Source organism: Mesoplodon mirus, assembly GCF_964341445.2.
Source record: "Mesoplodon mirus genome assembly, chromosome: 7".
NCBI classification, from domain to species: Eukaryota; Metazoa; Chordata; class Mammalia; order Artiodactyla; family Ziphiidae; genus Mesoplodon; species Mesoplodon mirus.
Window position 1 is genome coordinate 91,952,093 of NC_138983.1, and position 17,446 is coordinate 91,969,538.

At 53.9% G+C, this 17,446-nt stretch overlaps 1 protein-coding gene across 1 annotated transcript in view; it reads left to right on the forward strand.

The window, feature by feature from the left end:
• The window catches only part of LOC309807692 (BCL-6 corepressor-like), a 35,617-nt gene that overhangs the window by 13,036 nt on the left and 5,135 nt on the right, over nt 1-17,446 (forward strand). The window contains 13 exon segments of the mRNA XM_082627547.1: nt 839-858; nt 861-916; nt 1,865-1,921; nt 1,923-4,046; nt 4,048-4,068; nt 4,072-4,689; nt 5,332-5,385; nt 5,852-6,038; nt 11,407-11,652; nt 12,094-12,150; nt 12,153-12,320; nt 12,902-13,083; nt 13,311-13,565. Coding sequence (XP_082483673.1) covers nt 839-858; nt 861-916; nt 1,865-1,921; nt 1,923-4,046; nt 4,048-4,068; nt 4,072-4,689; nt 5,332-5,385; nt 5,852-6,038; nt 11,407-11,652; nt 12,094-12,150; nt 12,153-12,320; nt 12,902-13,083; nt 13,311-13,565 — 4,045 coding nt within the window.

Below are 17,446 nucleotides of genomic sequence, written 5' to 3' on the forward strand. Positions count from 1 at the left end.
CTCTGTTATGCTTCCTCATCAGTAATTTTGGAGTGCGGGGTAGAGGCAGCTAAGCAGTAGATAATTGAAGCTGCTCTTCCGGGTAATGATGAAACTTCTCTCTGCCGCTTGTCAGTGATTTTATCCTGGGGATTTGGAAGTTGGCACCAAGCACTTTCTTTATCGATGCTCTCTGATAACAAGTTCCAGGGGCAGCCGCAAGCAGCCTGGCACAGATGTGCGGCTTCCCCTGGAGCAGCTGACATTTGTATGATATTAGTGTGTTATCCCCCCATCATTTTGATAGAGGCAGTCAAATATGGCTTCATTATCACCATGGAAACCAGTTTCATAGGACATGGTACCTAACTTGGTTTGGGGAAAAGTTTTGAAAGCCTGTCCTCACCGGTAACACAGAAGTGATTGATGTAGCCAGCTCGCAGACTCCAGCCTTGAGGTCCCCACTTTGGCTTTGGACATTGTATTACTTCATTCCTGTCCTCAGGTAGAGCTTATAAGGGTCTGCTAGGACAGCAGAGCCCGGACTGTCCTGCCCGGCCTCTCTGGAGGAAAAATTGTGAGGGTGACGTGGTTGTGCAGAATTTCTGCCTTACCCACCTCGAGGACATAGCATCTGTGATTTCACATCCCTGTTGCCCTGCCTTTCCTTTGTTTTTCCCAGTCCCGTTGAATCACCATTCGGGGACAACTTTCAATATGGGCCATTGGGGAGGATTTTTTTTTTTTAAGGGCAGTTGGAAAAACGGAGTTATTAGAAACTGGTCTATTCTGGGGCAATCTATGAAAGATGGATTAAGTGAGGAATGCTTTCATGAAGTTGGTGTGTCCTTCTAAATAGGAAACTTCCTGTAAACGAAGGTGCACTTCAAAGGCCGTACTGGAACTAAGGGAAGAAAACCCCTTGAATCACAATGTGGTAAGAGATTAATGGCTTCTGTTGATGTGCTGAGTATCAGTGATCTGTAATCAATCGTGCATTCATTTGCATACCATTAAAGGGCCTTTTGGGGGCGGGGCGGGGTGTTTCAGGGCAGGGCTGAGTAGAAAGCCTAGGCCGCAGGACGAAGCCTCACCCAATTTCTTCCTGGCTCGCTTTCTTGGCTGTGCTCGCCATTTACATCCTCGTCCCCTGGTGACTGGTGGGATACGTACCGCCTTTTCTTCGATAAGCTACGTGCCACATCAGTGCTCCCAGCTGGATAAATGTGTAGCCTCCAAGTAGACCCTTAGGGTTTCCCTTCCCAGTAAAATATGAAACAGAGCTGTCTTCAGATACCAGGGAGAGGAAGTCAAAAGACACAACTACAGTTTGACCCGTGGCCTCTTTATTGATTTAGAAATGAGACAGCTCAAGTCCTTCATTCCTTACTGTCCCCCTGAAGATTGGTTTTTGTTATGTTAAAGAATGCCTCCCCGCTCCATCGGGGGGAAAAACGCAGTGCACATCGCCCCGCCCTAACCTGACTGGGGCCTGGGGAGGGTGAGTCCGAGTTCTGTACCCCACGAGGGTGGTTCTGAGAGCAGTGGAGTTGGTATCACCTCAGTTGCAGCAAAGAATTTCTGCTGAGAAGGTGGATCTTCCAGAGTTAATAGATGACTAAATTAATGCAGGGGCCTCAAGTCTACAGGGGCCAACGTTTTCCGTGCTTTGAGGACACTAGTTGGACACAGGTGAGGCGGCAGGCAGAGGAGGCTTCTGAATAAGCGGGGAGGGGGCCAAAGACCTTGTGAATCCTTTAGTTTTTAACCGTTTCGGCTCAGATGTTGAGGCTGATGTCCTATTGAGCTAGTCCGCGGTTTCTCTTTGGGATGGGCTGCTTTGAAGGCATGTCCTCGGTAATACCCATATTCTTCTTCTGCGAAGGTGGACGCGACCACGGCCCATCGGATCGATGGCCTGGCAGCGCTGAGCATGGACCGCACACACCGGCCTGATCCGGGAAGGGCTGCGTGTCCCCGGAAACATCGTCTATTCTAGCTCGTGTGGACTGGGCTCAGAGAAAGGGCAGGAGGCTGCCACAACCATAGGTGGTCTGGGGTTTTCTTCCGAAAGAAACCCAGAGATGCAGTTCAAACCGAATACACCCGAGACGGTGGAGGCCTCCGCTGTCTCCGGAAAACCCCCAAATGGCTTCAGTGATATATACAAAACGCCACCCAGAATACAAAAAAGTGCTGTCCCCACGGCAGAAACACTGGGCTTGGACAGACCTGCCAGCGACAAACAGAGCCCGCTCAACATCAATGGTGCTAGTTACCTGCGGCTGCCCTGGGTCAATCCCTACATGGAGGGGGCCACGCCAGCCATCTACCCTTTCCTCGACTCGCCAAAGAAGTATTCCCTGAACACGTACAAGGCCTTGCTACCTCAGCAGTCCTACGGCGTGGCCCAGCCGCTGTATTCTCCGGTCTGTACCAATGGGGAGCAATTTCTCTACCTGCCGCCACCTCACCACATCAGTCCCCACATCCCATCATCCCTGGCCTCGCCCATGAGACTCTCGACGCCTTCGGCCTCACCAGCCATCCCGCCTCTGGTCCACTGCGCAGACAAAAGCCTGCCCTGGAAGATGGGCGTCAGTCCTGGGAACCCGGTCGATTCCCACTCGTATCCCCACATCCAGAACAGTAAGCAGCCTAGGGTGCCCTCTGCCAAGGCGGTCACCAGCGGCCTGCCGGGGGACACGGCTCTCCTGTTGCCCCCCTCGCCTCGGCCTTCACCCCGCGTCCACCTTCCCTCCCAGCCCGCTGCGGACACCTACTCCGCGTTCCATAAGCACTGTGCCAGGATCTCCACCTCGCCCTCGGTCACCCTGTCGAAGCCATACATGACGGTCAGCAGCGAGTTCCCCGCGGCCAGGCTCTGCAGCAGCAAGTATCCAAAGGCTCCAGAAGGAGCCGAAAGCACCCAGCCAGCTCCCGGGCACACCCGGAAAACAGCAGGTGAAGACAGAAAAGATGGCAGCTCACCTCCTCTCTTGGAGAAGCAGACGGTTACCAAAGGCGTCACCGATAAGCCACTAGACTTGTCCTGTAAAGTGGTGGATGTAGATGCTTCCAAAGCTGACCACATGAAAAAGGTGGCTCCCACCGTCCTGGTTCACAGCAGAGCTGGAAGCGGCCTAGTGCTCTCCGGAAGTGAGATTCCGAAAGAAACTCTGTCTCCTCCAGGAAATGGCTGTGCTATCTATAGATCTGAGATCATTAGCACGGCTCCCTCGTCCTGGGTGGTGCCCGGGCCAAGTCCTAACGAAGAGAACAATGGCAAAGGCCTGCCGCTGAAAAACAAGGCCTTGGACTGGGCCATCCCGCAGCAGCGCAGTTCTTCGTGTCCCCGCATGGGTGCCGCCGACGCCGTGGTCACTAACGTTTCGGGGTCGGTGTCGAGCGCCGGCCGCCCAGCCTCTGCGTCGCCGGCCCCAAATGCCACCGCCGAGGGCAGCGAGACCAGCAGGAGCTCCGTGGATACCACGCCATCCGTCATCCAGCACGTGGGCCAGCCCTCGACCACACCTGCCAAGCACAGCGGCGGCACTGGCAGCAAGGACGCCAAAGCCAGCAACCCAGAGCCGAGCTTCAAAGCGAATGAGAATGGCCTCCCGCCGAGCTCAGTATTTCTCTCACCAAACGAGGCGTTCAGGTCCCCACCAATCCCCTACCCCAGGAGTTACCTGCCTTACCCAGCACCCGAGGGCATTGCCATAAGTCCCCTCTCCTTACACGGCAAAGGCCCTGTCTACCCTCACCCGGTGTTGCCCAATGGCAGTCTCTTTCCTGGGCACCTCGCCCCAAAGCCGGGACTGCCCTACGGGCTACCCACGGGCGGGCCGGAGTTTGTGACCTACCAGGACGCGCTGGGGTTGGGCATGGTGCATCCCATGTTGATACCTCATACGCCCATCGAGATCACTAAAGAGGAGAAACCGGAGAGGAGGTACCGGTCCCACGAGAGGACCCGCTACGAGGACCCAAGCCTCTGGAACCGGTTTTCTGAGATGCTGGAAGCCGGCAGCACCAAGTTACATCCAGAAGTCCCCGCGGACATAGAACCTAAAGCCCAGCCCCAGCTGAAATCAAGGGAAGACCGTCGTCAAGAGTGACAAGCTTGTCTATGTAGACCTCCTCCGGGAAGAGCCAGATGCGAAAACCGACACTAACGTGTCCAAACCCGGCTTCACAGCTGAGAGTGTCAGCCAGAGTGCCGAGCCCACCAAACCCCCGCCTGACCCGGCTCTACAGCCACACCGGGATTTCATTGCCCTGAGAGAGGAGTTGGGGCGCATCAGTGACTTCCATGAAGCCTATACTTTCAAACAGGCTCCGGGCCAGCCAGTCTCCGGCTTAAGCAAGGAGAATGTTCCAGCGGTAACCAACAAGGAGAACCTGGCGACGCCGGTCTCGACTCCATTCCTGGAGCCGACCCTGGGGAGCGACAGCTCTGCGGTCACTTTCGGGAAAACCCAAGAGGATCCCAAACCATTTTGCGTGGTGGACGTCACCCCCACCTACACCAAAGACGGAGCTGACGAGGCAGGATCAACCGATGGCAAAGTTCTGAAACCGAAGCCATCTAAGCTGGCAAAGAGAATCGCAAACTCCGCTGGTTACGTGGGTGCCCGGTTCAAGTGTGTCGCTACCGGACTGTACGCAGACTCCAGTCAGCTCGGCCGGGAGCAGCGGGCATTGCAGGTGAGCCCCCCTCACCCGAATTTCAGGAGCCTGACCAGTTGTCAGGTTTTTGTAATGTGTGAAGAGGAGGGGGCCGGGGGTATGATAGGGCAGGACACCGGGCTGATTTGGTTAATGAAGCTTAGGATAATTTAAATGTTTGAAATGTGTCCAGTAAGGGGACGTAAGTGGATACTTGAAGTTATTCTGTAGATTTTAAGCGAACTCCACTCGAATGCTGATAACGGAAGTTTTAATTATTGCGAAGGATGTCTAAAAGACATTTACCTATCAATCGCTTTGATTTCTCTGCCGTTACTGTACGTTAACAAATATACCTAAAAGCGCTGCTTAGAATGCCTTACGTGATACTTGGTGGAGGTGTGTAGCGGCCGCATGTCTGTGAGATTCGTGCAATTTTTTTTTCCACCAAAAAAACAAACAAAACAAAAACACAAACCTTGCTTAAAGGGATAGAGTATTATTTAACCTGCTAGTGAATGATAGATGTTGTAGAGGAATTTCCTTAAGATATTTTACTTTTAATTAAAAGACAAATAAAGCCAAATTGTTCTGCAATGTTAAGAAAAAAATTGGTTTATGCTTATAAAAATGGATGAAGTTATCTAAATGATCCATTGACTGCCGATTTTAATGACATAGATGGAAGGATTACAAGAGGACAGTATTTTATGTCTACCTGCTGCTTACTGTGAGGTCAGTTCTTCAAATTTTTATTACTAGAATCTTCCATAAACCTTTTGAGTTAAATTTCATTTCCAAATATACAAAGGGAAGTTTGTGGGCCATGGTCGTCTTTATTCACTGTGCATTTGTTTTCTGTTGTGTTTTTGTTTCGCTTTCTTTGCATTGTGTTTTTGTTTTGTTTTATTTACCTTCGAAAGAGAATGTCTGTCTCTATGCCACAGTGTATGTATGGCTATACATACACACCACATATATCTCTACATACATATGGCTTTACGAAGAAAGAGTGTGTGACTAGTTACACATAGACACACTTACGTTTTTATCGTTCAATTTTAAAATATCTCAGTTGTATCATAAATTGTGGTTGGTTTTGGGCAAACTTTTCTTTGAAGATACTTTCCTTTAAGGTAAGGGCAGTGAAATAGCTTTGGTGGTAAGGTGTGTCTTTTTACCATCTCCGTTCTCTTTGTAGCGTGCAGTGATGCGCTTCTCCGAGTTGGAGATGAAAGTGCGAGAAGGTGGCCACCCCACGACCAAAGACTCCGAGGTGCGCAAATTCAGCCCCGCTGACTGGGAAAGGCTGAAAGGAAGTCAGGACAAAAAGCCAAAGTCGGTCGCCCTGGAGGAGGCCATTGCCGACCAGAACGACAGTGAGAGATGTAAGTGAACCCAGGCGGCTCGCGTGTGGTACCACGTCGGTGGGAATGGGGCGGTTCCGCTCCCAGTGCCGAGGGAGGTGAGAGGAAACAATACGCTTCCGACGGCCCAGCGTCTGGGTGCTGGCTGTTCGGAGAACGGGCTGCTCTGGCCACCCTTCCCAGCTGTGGATTGCAAGGCTGGTTGTCCTTTTGAGTGTTGCGGCATCCAGGAGTGAAGCACCTATGAAATGTTGTTTCCTGGCACGCATCTCCTTTTTCCGGAGCAATGCTAGTCCTGTAGTTGGTAATAGTCTGATACAGTAGAGCAGAGGAATGGCGGTGCAAGACCTCCAGCATAGCAGGTATGTGTTCTGTTTTGGAGCAGGTACGGATACGGGTTTTTGGTAGCAGTGGAATGACACTTGCAGCCAGAGCCAGACCCTCCAGAGTGACAGTCTCCTGTGGGAGGGAGTGGAGAGTACTCGGATTCTCCCTCCAAAGGCAGAGGTTTCATTAAAGTGAGATGAGGGCTGATGAAGGCACCAGAAAGACGAGCATAATTATTTTCTGTGGCAGGCTTGTTTGCAGTCATTAGGAGTTGACAGCACGCTCCAAGGGCGTGGGATCAACGAGGGCGTTCTTCCTACCAGACGGGGTGTATTCTGTTTTGGAGGCCAAATTGGAGAGAAAGCTAGTGTTTGCCTCGAGTCACACTCTGCGGTCCCATCAGCTGCTCCCCCACTGGGGTTGACTTCGGGCTTTGCCCTCGAGACTTCCTGGGCTAATGAGATGTGTTGGCAGCAAGTGGAGGTCTTTCTCCCGCTTTCTTCAGTGTGCGTGCTTGTGGCCTGTGGCCTGCAGCCTGCTCCGGACCCCAGAAACCTCACCGGCGATGGTGAGTGAGGGCACCTAGGTGAACGTCGAGGACAGGGTGGGCGTGAAATCCTCCTGAGACAGGACAGTCGGGGGTGGTGGGCACGTTTGGGAGGCCCAGGCCCTTGGACCCAGTCGTAGGGTCAGCGTTCGCCCGCACGCTTGGGTCGTGGGTGCCTGATGCAGTTTGGGAAAATTGTGGTCAGCCACAGCGTGTGCTCTCTCTGCTGCTTGGAGCACTGCCCTCCCCCAGCTCATCTTTGGGGTCAGACAAAGGCCTGTGGCCAGGGTTCTGGGTAAGCCACACCGGGACCGGTTTGTCCTACGTGGCTCCCGTAGAAGGGGATTTCTGGGGCTAGTCAGTGGCGGCCTTACCCGAGGGATGGGGCTCTTGATGTGCCTGGAGTAGCCGATTCCGAGCTCCTCCCCCTCGGGATTGGAATGAAAAACGGAGGGTCCAGGCCTCCCTCCTTGCCTGTGCTCACAGCTGACACGCAGCCCTTACCCTCCCGAGTGGCCTCATAACTCAGCTCTTGGGGAAGTTTCTCAGAGAGATGTGATAAAAGTGGGCAAGGCCAAGTTCACGGGGCTGCACTTTTCTGAGGAGGGGATCTGCGTGTTGTGGGTGGACGGTGAGGGAGGCTGGAGGAAGGGAGCGGGCAGTTAACCGGCCTCGAGTCTTCTCGCCCTTTTCTCCAGCAACGTGGCCAAACCCAGGGTGGCCGCTGCCCTTCACGTCTCAGTGGCCTCACCCGCCCTTCTTCCCAGAGACGTTTGTGTGCGTCCTTCCCAGTCTTTCCTGCTGAGCGTGGAGACGAGAACTCGGTGTGGCTGATGGGGAGCAGGACCTGAGCCCCAGATGATTCCGAAAGCCCCCTCCCCCCACCGCCTGTCTCCAATCTCAGACCGACCGACGGGTCTCTTCCTGGAGCACCCGGGACATGGCCCAGTGAGCCATGAATCGCCACCATGGCAGGGCAGGAGTAGGGTTGGGGAAGGTGAGGGGCTCTGTTTGAAAGGTTGGGGCAACGGAGGTGGGTTCCCCACCCACCCTCTGTCTTGTAGAGACGTGGGGTTTGTAAATAGCTGGTCAGGAAAGGTCACCTGAAGGGGCCACTGTTCTTACCGCGGCCTCCACGTCCAAGGCCCAGCAGGTGTTCACTCCATTCAGCTGGATATGAACGGGCCTTCTTGTTCTCGGGCCATCATGTCTTGAGCTGATATGGGCTCAGGTCCTTCTCATGGGTGTCGGTGTGGCCGAGAGCCGAGCTGTGAGCACATGGGAGCTGGGGCGGGGATTTGGGGCGGGCAGGGGTCACAGAGAGGGTCCAGGATGCCTTCAAGATGCCTTCCCCCTTCTGAGGCAGCCCCTACCCATGGAGGGACCAGGAGCTTCCAAGGTGGTGGGTGCTGTTTGCGTGGCCCTGGTTGTCCTGGTGCGGGTGCATCTTGTTGCTAGGGGCTTGTTTAAAGAAAGGAATTAACTTGAAAACACAGTGGCCGAGATACTCATTTATTCTTTATGATCACATGGGTGGCTGAGTGAAATTTTTATTTTGGAAGTTCACCAAATGAGTTGGGAGGTTCCTCAGACTTGGAAGTTCATCACTAGGAACCCTCAGTGGCATTTGAAGATGGGGCGGGGCAAGGAGGCATTGGTCCCTTCCTTCTCAACCTTGGAGTAACCATCTCCCTTGCCAACCACTTGGCTGGGACAGGCCTAGGACCTGCTCAGTGGCAGTGCCTGGCCAGGAGCTGGAGGAAGCCTCAGTCGAGGGGCTTCATGAAACTTCTTTGCTCAGGGAACTTCTCTTCCAGCTGAGCACCTGCACGTTTGTAAACTACTTTGGAACAGAGACCCCCTGCACCCCTTGTGTAGCGGGTGTAACTTTGAACAAGGTTAGCCCTGACTGGAGGTGCTATAGTTAAGCTACAGAGAAGGGGATTTTAATCCTGGGGAGCCTTCCAGCGACTCAGAACCCTCTCACCTTGTTTAGGCCTCACTGGGCATGGCTCAACAGTGGTGAGGGTGCTTTGCTGCCACAGTGACTTGTAAATGTTGCTGTGCTGATGCTTCTGTGAGGTGATGCTATGGTACAACCATAATGAATTTGGGATATAGGTGCTGTGAGTCATAGGACCATGCTGCAGGGACCACGTTCACATCTTGCTTAGACTGGGTGACCAAGGGCACATGGCTTCCCACTTTTAGAAGGGCCAAAAGTAGCAATGATGGCAAAGCCTGATGGTTAGGATCCCCGTGTATCTATTTATCTCCCCATCTCCTTTGCCCTCAAGGGTCATCCTCCTGTGGGTCGTGGTTAGAACAGTCTTTGAGAAGCTCCAAGTGACACGGAGCCTCTACCCCATAGCTGGTGGCCATGGGCATCTTGGGCAGTCGGGGTGGGTGTCCTTCAGGGTTATTAGTGGCCTGGGTAAGGTCACACTAGCGTAAGGTCTTGGGGGGCCTTAGCTGAGGGGACTTGAGATCTTTGCCCTAAAAGGCTCCGGGGTTGGGGGAAGGGTGGATGGACCTAGTTTGGAAAAAGAAACTTTCAAATTGGACATGGGGGTTCTTAAGGTAGCCCTTCCATTCCTCCATGGATCCCCTCCCACGGAGCTTTTAGGGAAGGCTGATTGGACCAGATTGGACCCGAGAAGTCCAATGGTGTAACCAGCAGGGCTCACCTCTTAAAATTTCCTACATTTCAGGCCTGAGATTCAGGCTGGTCTGAAAGTCTTGGCATCTTTTGGTTAAAGGGATTTTTCCAGCCTTTCTCTGTGCTGAGCCCGGCCCGTGATTATGAAGCCCACCCCTGGAGGGAGGCTAGCAGTAACATTCCCACTTTACAAGTGAAGGGGGCCGAGTTGTAAAGCGGCGCCATTCCTGCCCGAGTGTTTAAGAGGGTCACAGAGCAGCCGGAGTGAGAGTTACAGCACGCCGTCTTCACCGGGCCTGCGGTAGCCTGGGCTGCATCACCCGTAAGCACAGGCCAGGAGTTTGGGGTTTCTCCTGCTGCCATGGCAGGAGACCCTCGCGGTTGGGGTGATTCCACCATTCCGGCAAGAGTAGATGGGGATCTGCCCCACCTTGGGATACCCTTGGAGAAAAGCTAAGTGTGTTCCACCATTGAGAGCACAGGTCAGGCTAGCCCAGGCCAGGGTGAGGTTCATCCCCACAACTGGCTGCCATTAAATGCTGGGAATGCCCCCAAGAGAGGCTGATCAGGGGACCAGCCGGCTGGGCAGAAGTGGGAGTGATACTTGAAGTGGTCTAGGGAGAGGAGGAATGCGAGCAGCATGTGAAGGGTGTGTCCATGATTTCATCTAGAAAAACGGGCTGTGGGAGCTTAGCTCAGGTGTTAACGAAATACCAAACTCATACACCCACCCCCACCCCCGGCCAGTGATGGACACAGGGTCATCTTCGGGGAACTCTTTAACAGCACAGTGATCATTATGGAATTCTTTGTATGTTAGAAACAATGTGACTAGCAAAGCAGTTGAACTGTTTCTTTGGCTAGAGCAAAAGTGAGGAGTGATGTTAGGCTGGGGTGATTGGAGGAAAAGCCCCAAGTGGATGCTAGATTGAGCAGAGGGGGCAGGAGCAACACAGGCGGAGCTGGGGTGTGAGCAGTTCAGCCCTGCCCGCCACATCCCCCCACCCCACCCCCATGAAGGGGGTTGGAGTCTTGTCTTTGAAATGTCCTTAGATGCTTGTTGCCTGGGAAGGAAGGCGTGGAGACGTGCCAGGTGGGTGACTGGTGTCACTGAGGGCCTTCTTCCTAGACAGGAAATAGGAGCAGCCCCTTGATGGCAGTGAAATGCTTTTCCCCCCACGGGTGTGGAAAGAGGACAGACGGACTTGTAGCAATCTGGTTGAGTTCTTTGAAATTGCCGTTGACCCTTGTGTGTGCACCAGGAAGCCTTTCCTTTCCCTTTGCCAGGCTCCTCTTGCCTTGGTCTCCCCAGCTTCCCAGCCTCCCACCATTCTTTCCCTACCCTTTTTCTTCACCCTCGCCCCTGCTGACCCAAGTGAACATGGGTGCTATGTCTGTATAGATGGCAGTTGGGGGCTATTTGGTCTCTTGATGACATCAGCCTTTTTTGTTGACTAGCAGCTGTTTCCATAGTCATTTGTAGCTCTGCCCTGATTGGTTGGCTCTTACTGTGAGGTCACTCACCCCCCCTTTAACAGTAAGCCACCTTGGAGAGTTAAGCAGTTAGGGAGTGATCTCACATGCCTATAGAGGGATGGTGTAGATGCCTCACCTCGACCCTTGAAGGATGGATTGTGAGTGGGCTACGCGCCTCATTTTCTGCTTTCTTTGCTGGTTGTGTTCAGCTGTCCTTCCTTTGGGACGTCTTTCTGAGGGTTTTGTGCTTCCGGCGTGTGAGGCCCCTGGTCTCCAAAGGGGGGTGCGTCTGTTGGTAGCAGATTGCCTTGGGCATGGGGGTCCTGCCTGCTCCTGGTGACCTTTGTTCCCTCCTTTCCGGGTTGTCTCCCCTCCCCTAGGGGAGTGTTATGATGGAAGCAAAGCTGACCGCTTTGAAGCCCCAGAAGACAGTGATCTTCCTGAGGACATGGACACGGAGCCCCCCAGAGAGTCCCCCGCCGACCAGGCGGCCCCGGACGCGTCACGCAGCCCCACCCTCCGGCTGAACAGAAAGCGCAAGGTGTCTGGCAATAGGAACCACACTGAGACCACTGTGCTCCCGGAGGACTCACTGCTGAAAGCCAAGCCGAGACGGGTCTCCAAAGGTGGGCTTGGTTTGGCTTCGGGCCCGCAGGGCACCCTACGGAAGTCCTGGAGCGGAGCAGTGGAAAGTTCCAGTCCCACCCTGGATCCCTGGGGGGAGCCACTCACACCTCCCCACCCCCCACCCCCATGCCACCCCCCACCCCCCCAAAGCCAGGTGCCAGGGCTGGAGCCCAAAGGTGGCCAAAGGCAAATAGGCCCCCTCCCGAGACTTGGTGACAAGTTCCAGCCAACACAGTGACCACACCCCTCCCCTCCCCCACTCCTGTTAGTGATGTGTACGACAGTTTGTTCCCCGCCCCGGGGGGCTTCTTCATTAATTTGTAGTTATTTCTCCATTAGCTGACTGGCCTGAGAGGGAAATGACAAACAGTTCCTCTAACCATTTAGAAGAGCCACATTATAGTGAGCTGACCAACCTGAGGTGTGCATTGAATTAACAGGGCTCCATCCCAGAAAGCAGCGCCGCTTGCTGCACCTTAGAGAACGGCGGGAGCAGAGAGCAAACCTGGCCGGCAGGGCAGGACGGAAGTGACTCAGGCGGTCCAGCCTGCGGTCACCCCCCAGGGCAATAGTATCTCCGAAGAGAAACCTGGCAGGAAAAGGGCAGAGGCCAAAAGCAACAGAAGCTGGTTGGAGGAGTCCCTTAAATGCAGTGACAATGAACAAGGTACGCACGGGGCGGGGGGCGCTCCTGGAGGGTGGATCACCCGCCCTCTGTGGGAAGCGGCCCTGGAGGGGACCTGAGCGCCATCCAAGTTGACAAGAGTAGCGTGTGGCGAGCGGGGAGTTTTCTTCATGAGGTCCTTTCAGCCTGCACACTTCCTTATGGAATGGACAGTGAGGCGGGAGCTCGACTTCCTGGGCTGCTCCTCATCACCCAGCCCGCAGCTGGGCAGGAAGGGAAGTCTTGGGTGACCCCGGGCGCTTGTCAGTGCCCTCATTCCAGCCTCAGGCTGTCCCCAGTCGCCCTGTCCCGAGCACCCAGGCCCCCCACGGGTGGGGACGGGAGCGCACGAAGGGCTGGCTTCTGCCCTGTCTTGCGGCCCTTTGAAGCGACTTGCCATTTGGCGTTTCGTGGGTTAGCCTATTTGCCGGTTGAATGTGGGATAATTAAAATATTAGTGCTTTGAAAACATAATTGGTATATCTTTAAAAACTGAATCTGCTCCAATGATCAGTGCTAACAATGGGCTTTTCTTTCCTCACCGGCTACAACTGTGTAACGCCCGCTGCTTCTCCCCCTGACAGATGTGCTGTGCATGGACGGAGAAATGGATCGGCAGCCTTCGCCCCTGCCGCAGAAATACACCGACAACAGCGAGAAACCATCCGCGAAGCGACCGTGCAAAACCAAGCATTTGATCCCTCAGGAGCCCAGGCGGGGCTTGTCGCTGCCAGGGGACTCCTACGTGGACAATGCGGATGGCAAGGTACCTCTTGCCCCTGGCTCTCCCCCGCCCCCCGGGCCTGTGCAGGCACATCCCGCCTGCCTACTTCTCTGCTTCTGGGGACAAAGCTTTCCTTTTCCTGAACCCCTCCCCCAAAAATGTCACTGCCCCTTCCTAGGGGACCTGTCTCCTGGGTGGTGGTGAAGTTTCCAGCGAGTAAAAATGCAGCCCCTTCCTCGCGCCCCGCCTCCCTCAGACAGAGAGGAGGAAAAGTGCTTTCCTCCACTCAGGAGCGGCCTGAGCCCAGTTCCGACTATGATCTTTCGCCGGCCAAGCAGGACCAGAAGCCCTTGGACCGTTTGCAGCAATTGTTACCATCTTCCCAGGTCTCGCAGCTGACATGCTCAAGCTCCCCTCCAGAGACCACCCAGTCCCGCCCGATGCCACCGGAAGCGCGGAGACTTATTGTCAATAAGAACGCAGGCAAGACCCTCCTACAGCAGGCCTCCCGGCTTGGCTACGAGGTGAGCATCCTTGTGGGTGCCCCGGATTAGGATCCGCCGGCTGCTGCTCCTTGGGTGGGGGACACACTGGCTGGGGATGGGGGGCGGGTCTCAGAGCCCAGCCCCCTCCACGTGGCGGACTGGGCTGGGTGTTCCAGCAGGGTGTTTGCGTTGGCCCCGCTCACACTGCGGGCTCTTTGGTGGCTTGTTCAGTCGTGGTGTGAAAAGAAAGGCAGGCCTCTCTGATGTTCCGTTCCCGTTCAGGCAGGTAGGCTGCTTCGGCCAGTCCGGCTCACTTATCTCTGATACAAAATCTGACCTAACCCAGGGCTTGGCGACCAGGGGAATTTTAATGAGCCTTTTGGATTCTGAATAGCAAGAAGGAGAGTAGTTATTAGCTCTACTAACTTGTGCTGTTTGGGGCAGAGTGATGCCCCTGTGGGGTAGCGGGTGGGACGTGTCTGTGCAGAGTAGGGGTGGGAGTGGGGCAGACCTGAGCAGTCTCTTTCTGAGAGGGCACGGGAGCCGAGGGCTGATGGGCGGGGAGCAGGGGTTGAGCCTTGCACAAAACTCCCTGTCCACACTGCTGTATCCCAACCCAGCACGGCTGATGACAGTGATGGCCTCTATTGCTAGAGCAACATAGAAAGAGAGCTGATATCTGCCTAAGCCCGTGTGATCTGTAGTAACTCCTTTCACCCTGTTAACATCTTCACTTGGGAGTAACGAGTACTAGCCCACTCTCGGATGAGGAAACTGAGCCTCAGAGGGGTTAGCTGATCCCCGTACAGGTAGCAATCCAGCAGTGCTCCACAGCCCACCACGCTCCTCAGCAAGACTGGCTCACACTGGAATTGCCCTTTTTACAGTTCAAAACCTCTGTGAGACAGATGCCTCTCCATGCCCTGTGCAGTTCCCCCACCATACTCGTCAGTAACAATTGTGATGTGATAGCCCACAGGGCAAAGGCATTTTTCTGTGCTGGCATCAGCCCTCTGGGAGTTGAATGGTGACAGTAAAACGCGGTTCAGCAGGCTGAGCGTGGAGGTGTGGCTGAGCACTGGGGTGGCAGGACCCAGGCTGGCCCGGAGCCCTGGTGCCCACACCCTCAGCCAGCTCTGTGCCCCTGTCCCCCGTCTCCCGTCGTGTCCCCCCACGCCGGTCCATAGTGCCGTGAGCCCTTGGAAGTGTGCCTGCCTTGGCCCTAAGGCCTGACTGTGGGTGGGAAGTTGGAAGCACTAGGGCTATGCTTAGTTTGGGGGTGTTTTTTTGTTGTTGTGGGTTGAATGTGCTCTTGTGTATATCTACACGTCTCTTGGAGACCTCTCCATTAGCTAGAGAGCACTTTGTGGTAGTTAGCGCAGTTACTTGCAGGTGAAGTCCAAGGAGCACCCAGTGGGTTTCCCAAGAGCTGAGAGCGGGCGCCTGGGAGGACAGAGCAGATGTTGCACATAGTGTTGAGCTAGACCCCCCCGTGGTTGAGAAAATAGTCTCCTTGCTTCCAGCAAACGCTGGAGGTAGGGGGGAGACCCCTAACCCCAACTTTTGGGTTAGGGTTGAGAAAGTCGACTCCCGCTTCCAGCAAATGCTGGAGATGGGGGTGGCGGGGTGCTGCTGCACCCGCCGTGGAGGGCGGGGCTCCGAGCCCCACCTGTGAACTTGGCATCATTTCCAGCAGCCTCCCTTTGGGACCAGAGACGTCAAAAGACCCTCGTTGGTCCTCTAAGACAGTTTCCATTTTGGTTTGGTGGCTCTGAGGCCTGGACCAAGGGGCACTTGATCCATACTTTTTTAGGCTACCTGGCCTTTGACTGCACAGGAAGCCTTGGGAATGTTTACGGTCGGATTTGTTTTTTTCTTCAAATGTAAATTTCAATATGTAGATTCCACAGATCACCAGTGTTGATGCTGAACATTGTGACAAGTAGATGAACGCTTTCAACTTTGAATCCAACTTTCTGGGATTTCTCTGGGCAGAATTTTAAATGTTGGGATGATGGCCCAGTTGGGAGATGTGGCAGCTTCAACCTTTTAAAATTGAAGGACAGTTTGCTTAAGCAGATAAGGGTGTGGTTTGGGAGGGTTTTCCTGAAGTTTTGTCTTCAGCATTCTTGGTTATTTTCTTCTGCTTAGCCAAAGATACCATGTGCAGTATAAAGGCTGTCTGAGCTTTATGTCATGATAATCTGGTTCTGGAAGTTTAGAAACACACTCTGGCTTCAGATCCGCGTTAAATAGATCACTTGCGTGGCCAAAGACCTCAAACCATTCCCTCCTGGGAAAAAGGCTTCTATTTCTTAGGCTAAAACGCCCGTGTGCAACCACATGCTTGTGCCTTTAGCGGTGATGATTAAATTTTCTATGAATTGAATAAGTCATGTTTTTTTAAAAAGTTAATGAGGCATTTAATTAACTCACAACGTCGGGCTTATGGCCTTTATGGTTACATTTTGCAGGTAATGGCATTCGGCTTATAGCCGCTGAACAGAGAGCTGTCCGACAAAAGCAGTTTGACTTTGCTTGGGAATGGCTGGGCTGCCCTTCGGACACTCCCGTTTATTTCTAGCGGAGAAAATAAAACCAAGGAATGTGTTGCATCGACAGACTCGCCCCGCCTCTTCACCTTTCAGTTAGAGAAAGTGTTGGTGGCGACGGTTGCCATCCATTTAGAGGCCATCACCCTCTTAGCTAGGAGAGTGTAGTTAGCCCACTTGACCCCCAACAGAGAAGGCCTGTGGGATGCTCGTCACAGCTGGATTGCATCCCTCTAACTGGGGCCCTCTTGGGCCTTTTGAATCTTCCCAGCTGACCAGGTACCAAAGACCTGAGTTATAGGTCTAGTACTTCATGTTAATTGAACTTGGGGTTTAATATCTCTGGGCCTCAGTTTCCAAGTGTTGAATGAGGATAGTACTACCTTCCTTTCCTGCTAGCTCCTGGGTTCCTGTGGGTGACAGAAGACGTCCTCGTCTGGGGAAATGAGAAGCACTGTGTAAACAGTGGGATCAACGTGGTTGAGTTAGGACAGCCCGTGGCCAAAAGTCTGACCTGGCCATGGGGCTACTGCTGCCTTTGCTGCCATCTTCCAGGAGAAGAGAGTTGACTTACCCACCAGCTTAGACGGCCTTTCATTTCTAGGTACCCTTGAATCTGCCCTAGTAGTGATGAAGGTTTCCAGGCGAAGGCCATGATTGTCACAGCAAATAAACCCTGGGTTGAGTAAATTGATGTGTGCACAGCAGTTGGTGGCCTTCAGACATGATCCCAGAGCCACGTGACAGGGCCTCTCCCTGGCTGGGGCACACAACTCATTAGCTTGCAGCCGTCCACTCAAGTCTGGCTAGTGAGGGCCTGCTAAAAGCGCAGCAGCTTCATGCGGTATCCTGGATACCAGGGCTCGGGGCAGGTGGCCTGGGAGCCCAGAGGATTGTGGGCTTTCTGGCAGGTTGGGATGTAAACGGAGAAACGCATTCGTGGGCGTGCCTTTTCTCTTCCTCCTCTTGTTTTGGAAGGGAGCTGCTGCAGTGACCTGAAGTAACAGGGCACCGATGGCCAGGTTTACCAGCATGCCCCATTGGGTTCACGTGGTAAGCAAATGGAACATTCTAGTTCGCTCCCAAGTGAGTGGTCACCTTTGATTGGCGTGTCCTCCAAAGGGCATAAAAGGTTTTACAGAACCCATCTCGCACTTATGGGCGGCTAGAATGACGCCCTTTTTGGGTTTAACAGATGAGTTACCTGAGAGATGTCACAAGGAGGCCTGTTCTGACCCCATCGCATCCCCCCTTACCCTGCAGACCATGTGTTGGGCCACATGCACGTTCTGCCTACTCCCAGCTCTCAGAACCTGCCGGCTCTCTGCTGGGCACGACTTACCCAGTATAAACAGTATAACGTGTTTT